This window comes from Xyrauchen texanus, chromosome 10, assembly GCF_025860055.1.
Source record: "Xyrauchen texanus isolate HMW12.3.18 chromosome 10, RBS_HiC_50CHRs, whole genome shotgun sequence".
Lineage (NCBI taxonomy): Eukaryota > Metazoa > Chordata > Actinopteri > Cypriniformes > Catostomidae > Xyrauchen > Xyrauchen texanus.
This window is the reverse complement of record NC_068285.1, coordinates 39,742,525-39,752,146: the sequence shown is the minus strand read 5'-3', so window position 1 is coordinate 39,752,146 and position 9,622 is coordinate 39,742,525. Positions and strand designations below refer to the sequence as shown.

The window sequence follows — 9,622 nt, the reverse complement described above, 5'->3', positions numbered from 1 at the left end:
GTGAGTGTGTGTGTGTGTGTATCTAAGGCACACAAACCTTATTTCACTGTTATTCAGCGACAAAAAGCTTGACGCGATCGCAGTTTAACCAACGCGAACCATTTGTCCCTCTTCAGCTGCCGTTGACGGACGGAAGTGTCAGAACGACAAAAACACAACTACAACATAACGGAACAAGAATGCGAAATAACTAGAGCGCGCGTCTGCAGATAGGTGCATATATTCACTGAAAACTCAAAGGATCTTCACTGTCAGCCTGTCTTATCTCCACCTGAAGGTGTAAATATCAGTAAAAACTCATCTGAAGGACTCGCAGGCCCAATTTATGCTGTATTATGGAGTCGTGGGTGAGATTCAGCGCGCAGAGTCAAGCCAAAGAGCGCGTGTTCAGGTACAGCACAAACACGAAATACTGCTTTATTGCAAGCGTGGGGCATTTCTAATGTTGCTTTTACAACTTCTAAACAACAATTACCGACAATATTAAGTGTTTTGGTAATTACCATTTTTTTGGGACAAGGTACAATAGTGTTTATATGCTGGTGGTGACATACATTACATTCTTTGAAGCACATTTGCCGTGTTTGATACATGTTACCATCAAATCAGTAAGTATCATGATATATCAAAGTATTACTATCTCTTACTAGTAATGTACCATTGTACTGCCTCCAGTGTTGCTTGTAACCTGATTGCAAAGTAAATGGGTAAAATAATTGCTTGTTTAGTTTAAAAGTAGTGTATTAAAGTATTATGTAAAGAAGTGAGTGTATGAGTTCTGTGCAACAATTAAATATAGGAAATATAAACATTATTTGACATTTGTCGAGCCATCTGTAAAAAGTGTTTTAGAAAATAACCAAGTAATTAGTTAGTGTGATTACTTTTTTAATGATGTAATCAGTAAGATAATTTAATAACTTTTTAGTGAATTAATGGTGGATTAACATTTGATTAATTTACCTAAAGTTGACTGCAACATTACTTTCTGTAAGGCATCTTTATTGTTGATAATTTTATTTAAAACAGAATTGGCATTAACAGAGTTTCACAAGTTCACGGGAATGGGAAATAGATTTTTCTTCATTCATTTGTAGATGCTTTTATCCAAAGTTGTTAACAATTGACAACAATACTGTTAATATTGTGCTGACAAGCTGAATTTTTATGCATTCACGGGTAATAAGGGTTCTAACCATAAAATCAAAAGTGTTAATTTTCAGTGGATTATGGTGATTGTGTTTGAACAGGGCTGCCCAGTACGCCTGCACACTGCTGGGATACACGCTGCAGAAAGGAGGCGCAAGAGCAGAACTGCTGCACACGTTCAAACAGCTGGAAGCTCACATGAGCCTGACCAGAAAATGTATGTTTAAATATTAATTTTAGAAATGTGTTATATGTCTTGTATAATGGAAAAGTCATCTTTCTTGCAGCTATTTACTGCATACTGATGAGATCTTGTAGTAGTCATTTGATACAGTCATATCTGTTGTAAATCCCACTTTTTCAGTTCTCCTATTCTGTCTCCAATGAACTGTTTATCTATGTATGCCTCAATAGTAGCAATATCCCTCACTGTTTTATTGACCGTATTTACATGCACATTAAAATGTAGAATAATATTCTCATATTCTGATTATGTATGCCTCAAATCCTATTACTATAACTTGATTAAGACAATATTCCAATTTCTAGAAGTCTTAATATGACAGCTGGCATATTCCTGTGTTAATCTGAATTCTGTGTCATGTAAACATATTATTTGGAATATAAGTTGTCATAAATGACAACAGGAAGCATCTCAAGTTCTTCCACAAGAGATATACTGATTACATGTATACAGGAATATTCCAAGTAAAGGTCTTTTTCTGAATAAAACCAGGATATTAATTGTGTATGGAATATGTGCATGTGCAATTGTGTTCACTGATACAATGTCTCCATCTGTTTTGTCTCAGTGATGCGTTTAGGGAACTCTGCAGAGGCACTGGAGGCAGCTAAACGCACTGTACATCTGTCAGACTGTGTGCTACGTCTTTGCATCACAGTGGCCCATTTAAACAGAGCAATGTATTTTGCATGTGACAATGTACTATGCGCTGGCAAAACGGGATTGCTCCCTGAACTTGACCAAAACAAATGGAGCCAGAGGTCATTTAGGTAAGTTGCAGCTTAAATTTCTTTATTCAAAAGTGACTGGTTATTGAGTGTGTTTTACAAGCATGTAAAACGCACAACGCATTTGACCTCTATAATGTCAATATGTTATTTTGATAAGTTATGAAGTTTTTTTTTTTTTTTTTTTTACTTTCTTTGGAATAACTGATGAATCATGCACCATCAAAACCAGGACTGTATATTAAAGGAATAGTTTACAAAAAATTAAAAATGTCTCATTTACTCACCCTCATGCCATCCCAGATGCGTATGACTTTCTTTCTTTTTCCGAACACATACAAATATTTTTAGAAGAATATTTCGGCTCTGTTGGTCCTCACAATGCAAGTGAATGGTGACCAGAAATTTGAAGGTCCAAAAGGCAGTATAAAATTAATCCATAAGACGCCAGTGGTTAAATTCATATCTTCTATAGCAATATGATTTTTGATTGGGTAAGTAACAGATATATATTTAAGTCCCTTTTAACTTTACATCTCCAGTTTCACTATTCTAGTGTGGAAGTGATTTTCACTTTCACATTCAGCCATCTACTGAATGGGGCTGGTAAAAGGTGGATATTGATAGTCAACATAAGTACAAAAAATTGCTTTGTTTCTCGCCCACCTATCATATTGCTTCAGAAGACATGGATTTAACCTCTGGAGTCTTATGGATTACTTTTATGCCTCCTTTGTCATTTTTGGACCTTCAAATTTCTGGTTATCATTTACTTTGTGAGGTCCTACAGTGCAGAAATATTCTTCTAAAAATCTTAATTTGTGTTCTGCAGAAGAGAGAAAGTCATACACATCTGGAATGACATTAGGGTGAGTATATGATGTGAATTTTCATTTTTTGGTGAACTATCCCTTTCAGAAAGGAAACCATTTTGATTTCACCTTGAATTCAATATTTTGAGAAACTTGTGAAACTTTAAAAGTATATATAAAACTACAAAACATGTGAAATTTTATATCTAATGTGAATTTTTAGTTTGTTCGATCTACGGCTGTCAGGGGAATGTTTAGGAAATTTGTATTTTATAAAACGTTACTTTTGTAATTCTGTTTTCTTTCTATACTCTTATCACTGTAAACCTTTTGTTCTGTTTGGTCATTTTATTTCCAATTTGCATTTTTTGGTTTGAATAAAAATGGTATTCTTTATTAGAGAGGTATAGAACTTTGTGACTTTTCCTCTTTGTACAATCTAAACACAAAAAAATCCAGAATAGATTCAATTAAGTTTAGGTAGTTTAAAAGAAAAAAAGAATAATGAAGCTCTTTTTATTCCAAATCTTCTTTTTGTAACACCATGGTCAGGTTTGGCTGTACATTAAGCACTACATGTGGTGTTTTTTCAAAAAACTGACAATTCAGACAAAAATAATAGCTGAAATTTGACAAATAATTGTTTTTATAATGTCTAAAATAGTGCTGTCAGTCAACTTAAATTGTTTAATTGTGATTAATCCCATACATTTTCGTAGTTAATCACAATTAATAGCAGGTTATGAAAATGCTGAAATTTGACAATACATTTATATCTTTCTCTGTCAAAAGGCATTTATTTCCTTGGGGAAAAAAATAGAAAATATTACTTATTATTAATATTATTATAGCTTTATTAACATTTTCCAAACAAAACCTTTCACTGTATGAAGATAGATATGCTCTAAAATTGCATTGTACTTTGTAGCAAAAAAAGCAATTCAAGGAACTCTAAACATTTCCCAAAATTTAAGTGGAAGGTTTAATAATTGAAAGAACTAGTCCCAATATGTTTCCTAATGTGTTCAATGCAATGGGTATAAAATCTCTTAAACCCTCATCCTCCACAGTATTAATCAGCAGACAGGCTATCCACTTTGGATATGGAATTCACGTCAGGGCATCAAGTGCCACTTTGAACTCCACATGAAAAGCACTACAGGCAGTGGCCGTGTCCAGAATGGAATACTACTCTTAATGCTGCTTTCATATCTAAAGGTAGACTGCTATTGCGAAAAGACCAATGTCTTGTTCTGCTTTTAGCACTGGCACTGCCAATGTAGTAATGCTTCATTCAAATTGTCCAGTAAACATTAGCTGACGCTTAGAAAGCTCAGTGGCAACGGGTCCAAAGTTGAAATTATATGAACTTTGAGCAGAGCGTAGATGGACCCTTCACGGGAGATCTCAACAAGCTGCGCATCGGTCCCTCATCAGTGCCATACAGTAGCCTATATTGTGTGTTTGGCTAGTAGATGATAGTTGATTTCATGTGCTCCTGTGGTAATATTCCAACTTACAAAATTTTTGAAGTACTTTATTTTTGTCTCAATCCCATTTGGGTTTGTTTTGTAAGAGGTCCATTCTCCATCACTTGATCATTGGCACAGTGTGTTTTTGGTGTGTACATCAGTGCAATGTCCGCACCGGACACATCGCAAATGATGCTCCTGTTTCCAACCAGTGTTTAGAACTCTAAGTGGAGCTGAATATAATGCCAGAATATAATGTGAAAATTGGTAAATGTGTATGTTTACGAAAATATAATGCGTTAAACATTTTAGGTTAATCGCGTGCATTAACATTAATTTTGATGGCTCTAGTCTAAATGTATGACATCTTATGATAATATCTACAAATTAAGTTAAAACATGACAGCAAAAAGAGCAATACTGTGGCCACCTATAGGTCATTCATGTCATTGCTATGAAATTGTACATTTTTTTGTTTGTTTGTTTTTTTTCCAGTTCAATTTAGCTTTTTACTGAGGAGAAAGTCACAAAAATGTACTTTTTTTTTATTTAAAAATGAATGGTGTCATTTGAGATAATTGAGGTCTAAAGACAATAAAGTCCTCCCATAAATGCTAAAAAACTAAATAATAACTATGTAAGTTAGTTAAGTGGTATAAGACGCAAGGTTAATAACCTAATTTCCTCTTCAAATGAACAGATACTACTTGTTTGCACTCATCCTCAACCTAACCCGAGACGTGTATGAAATCCATCTGCAAATGGAGAGAGAGTCCCGCAGTACTTCATCTAAAAGCTTTATATCCAGTCCGTCCCCTCTCACTCCGACTACAGAGAACGGAGAGTTCCCCCTGACCCCCTCTCCATCTTCAGCCCTGTCTCCACTGCCACCCCTACCTCTGCTATCAGCCAGGCTCAAAAAGCACTTCCACCTCCTGGTCACTGTGCTGCGCAACAACCCTCCGCTGCTCTTGGATGTCCTGAAGAATATGTGCGATGTTTTCATTCCGCTGGACAGATTGGGACTGTACCCAACAGGGCCGGGCTTTGTAGGGGCCTGTGGTCTCGCCTCCTCCATCCTGTCCATTCTCACTATAGTTCACCCCTGGCTCAAACTCAAGCCATGAATGACATGATTAAAACTACACATCCTCTCTGTGTATATCTAACAAGAGCCTCTCTGAGGGTGTGTAGATAGTGTAAAGGAGAATATTTGCTGCTACATTCCAGTTTAATTGCACATTCAGCAAAACCTTCTCTTAATGGGTGGAATAAACTTTATGACATTAAAAAAAAACTAAGTCAGTTATACTTTAACCCTAGTGTTTGTTGTGAAATCCAACACAGAGTAAAAGTTTTGCTGACCTGAAATCATGATTTTCTCACCCTCACATTGTTTTACACCTGTATGAACACTAAAAGAGATGTTCGCAGAATGCTAGGAACTGGGAAAGAGAAATAGTTCCTCTTGCATTACTGCATATAATGGTTTAGTTTTCAGTATGATTGATATATATGGGTTCTCTTGAGTCTTTTAGTATCAGTCATCTCCGGAGGCTGAATAGCTTAGAGGGATAGTTCACATAAAAATTTAAAGGGCAAATCTTAAAAATTGTCCCGATCAAATATCAGCCCACAATCGAGTAGAAGAAATTATATATTGTATAATGAAAATGAAGCCTGTTTTAGGACCATCATGGTTATAATTATTGTATTACTTTATACATTGTGTATGTATTTATATATATATATATATATATATATATATATATATATATTACACACACACTGGCTGCCAAACGTTTGGAATAATGTACAGATTTTGCCGTTTCGGAAGGGAATTGGTAATTTTATTCACCAAGTGGCATTCAACTGATCACAAAGTATAGCCAGAACATTACTGATGTAAAAAAAACAGCTTCATCACTATTTGAAAAAAGTAATTTTTTTTTTATCAAATCTAGACACCCCATTTTCAGCAGCCTTCAACATCTTATCCTTGAGTAATCATGCTAAATTGGTCATTTGGTTCTAGAAAATCACTTGCCATTATATCAAACACTGCAGAAATCTATTTGGTTTGTTAAATTAAGTTTAACGTTGTCTTTGTGTTTGTGCCAGATAGGCTGGTTTGACTGTTTCTGTAACTGTTGATCTCCTGGGATTTTCACACACAACAGTCTCTAGAATTTACTCAGAATGGTGCCAAAAACAAAAAATGTCCAGTGAGTGACAGGTCTGTGGATAGAAATGTCTTGTTGATGAGAGAGATCAACAGAGAATGGCCAGACTGGTTTGAACTGACAATTCTATGGTAATTTAGATAACCACTCTGTACAATTTTGGTGAGAAGAATAATATGTCTGAATGCTATTCTGAGATGCGGGCTTTGGGGGCACGAGGGGGACATTCACAATATTAGGCAGGTGGTTTTAATGTTGTGGCTGATCGGTGTATATGAATTACAGAAACATAACCCAGATATTTCTTGACAGATTTCATGTTATTCACTTTAAAGTGTTGCATTTTATTGAGCTTAAAATGTAATTGACAAATTCTGAGTGTCATAAACTTTGCTAAGCAGATGCTATTGTGTAAGTGCACTGATCAATTCAGTAACAGTTGCCATTTAATGTTCAAGGATCTTTTTAAATCTCTGTGTTGAAAGCTGTTTCTTATATTGCTGAATTTGATTGTCTTAATGAATTTTCAAAACTAATTTCAACACAGGTACTTCACTTGTGCGGTGACTTAAATTATCCTTAAATAAAAGGCCTTTAGCTTAATGATTTAATGAGTTATCAACTGAAAGCGTTTTGAAATGCCATTGAAGAGGGGTTTCTCTTCCTGAATGGTAATGCTATGCATCACATTGTGAAAAGCTGAAGAAGCTACTTTGATGCAACAATAAATACAAATTAATTGCATGAATTGTTTAACATTTTTGGTCACTGCATTAGCAAATTCAGGCAACCATACAACTAAACTTAGCATACTTCCAGTTGTGTTATTTCATAGATCTGATGATGCCATTACTTTTTTGAAAAGGGAAATTTTGACCGGAATACAGGCTTAATTGCATATTAAATATATGCTGTTACATTGCCAAGTACTAAGTACGTAAGTTATTACACGGACTGTAACATGGACACAGTTAAATAGTGTTACCTACTTTTGCAAGTAGCTACTCCTCAACTAACCATTCTTCACTGAGTATCTAGTATAAAACTGCCTTGTATCTGCTCATGTTCTTTGACTCATGTTGTCTTTAATGAAATCAATTAAATTTAAATGGAATTCCTCAAAAAAAAAAAAAAAAATATTCTGTAAATCTTTTTATATATATGTTTACGTATGGACCTAACATGACATTCCTTTATGACACATTTGGGTCTTAAAATGGAATTTAGAACAAAACAACTTTTTTTTCTGTTACTCTCAGTATACATCCTAAGAATTAAATCATCCAGAGCTGACTCCTATTCCATGAATATTCAGAATGAAAGAGACGTTATAGATTTTGAGTTCAATGTATAATTGAAAGAAAGGAAGAAAAACAAACCTCTCACTTCATGATACTTTCACAAAGATTTATTTGTTTTAAAACTTACTTCAGAGCACATGAAGTGGCCCTATACATGCAACTGCTCACATCTGTGATGTATAAAAGTCATTACATCCATTTGAGCTACATCAAACATCAGATTTCATCACATTCAAAAGCATAAAACAAAATCTGTTTGTGATGGTGACGTTTGGATAGACCACATCATTTACTTTCTGGTGTTTAACCATGTTATTTCTTTAATTAAATGGTTTTTCTCTGTTAAATTTCAATATCCAATTTATAGAGACAATGGTAACGATAATAAACACCAACAAAAATGCTATGCCAACACCAACACTGATATGGTTAAGGATGCGTGCCATTCTGGAGTTTTTCTCTGCCATTTTTTGCTGTCCCAACATGTTTGCATCTCGAGTCTGTGAGAATAGACAGAAACAAATAAAAATGGAAGCAACATATTCATCACCTCTGTTTCAAGGACTTCTCATTTTTAAGTCATAGAAGCCAATAGACAATGTTTGCCAGGACACCGTGGTTACACCCCTATTCTTTTTGAGAAAACCACAGAGTCAGACCAACTGTTTCAGTGGAAATCCAAATGAAAAGCTCAACAATCTGCACATTTTAAATGGCTGTTAAATATTTGATATGCTTCATATGATAATCTGCACATTCTCTTATATGAATGAGGCAAGAAAGCTGCATAAACATATACTTACAGAGATTGAGTAAATGAGAGCAGCAAGATTCAGAGGAGAACAGCAGCACATCATGCTAAAGAGAGTGTAGCACAGGTAATCTGGCAGTGGTTCGGCCAGTGGTGTGATGGTCACAGATACAGTTGGCTGCTCATTGACCGCAGTCTGGTCAGAGGATTGCCCTAGGGCTCCGTTTAGTAGCTGCCCCATCTCCACTTTCTCAGATAAATTGCAGCCCGCTGAAGGACCATTCAGAGATTTGCCAAAAGCCATTCTTCAGTTTAATTCAATGAATTCAGTTGTTCTTCCTCCCCTGAAAGAGTGACAATTGACCTTGATAGATTTTCCTCTTTTGCGTTTGCTCTACAGGGATGATGATGCTCCTTGGACTCTGGGTACTGTAGGAGGAATCTGTTGTATTTAAGCTTTTCTCTCATTAGCATTTTTATTGTAAGAGTTGATTGGTTGGAATCAAATGGGTGGTGGGCTGTAAGCTTTATGGGAGGAGTGAAATAAAGTAAATAGTTACTTCATTAATAATTGTATAAATTATTCTTTTGCTTTAACCTTCCTCATCCTCTTTCCACAGGCTTAAAATACATGCCCCACATCGAATGGATAAAAGGTTTTCTTGTGGTTTGGGATAATGTCCAATTCAACCATGCAGTACTGATGCGTGTGCTTTTAAAATCATCCACGTTTAGTGGTGGTATCCAAAGTTTTCCAGACCAACCGCTGAGCACTGAGATAATGACACTTCACTGTGTTCTGGTCCTGGTCTCCATAAGAAGCAATGCAAAAACTATTGAATGAGCGATGTAGATGGAGAATAATAAAAATTTTAAGTGCTAGTTGGAGTAAAAATGAGTTCAGGTTCCAATTGTGCAGGTTTTTGCTGTAATAACAACTCAAATTAGTTAATGATATCAACATAACTAACCTCATGCCATC

General features: G+C 35.4%; 1 protein-coding gene across 1 annotated transcript; it reads left to right on the top strand.

Annotated features, from left to right (window-relative positions):
• Nucleotides 1-136: 136 nt before the first annotated feature.
• On the top strand, nt 137-8,432 carry LOC127650347 (peroxisomal membrane protein 11B-like). Its single transcript, XM_052135706.1, has 4 exons — nt 137-391; nt 1,251-1,366; nt 1,962-2,163; nt 5,106-8,432. Exons 1-4 carry the CDS (start codon nt 336-338, stop codon nt 5,530-5,532), a joined length of 801 nt encoding a protein of 266 aa, XP_051991666.1. The 5' UTR covers nt 137-335; the 3' UTR covers nt 5,533-8,432.
• Nucleotides 8,433-9,622: the final 1,190 nt, after the last annotated feature.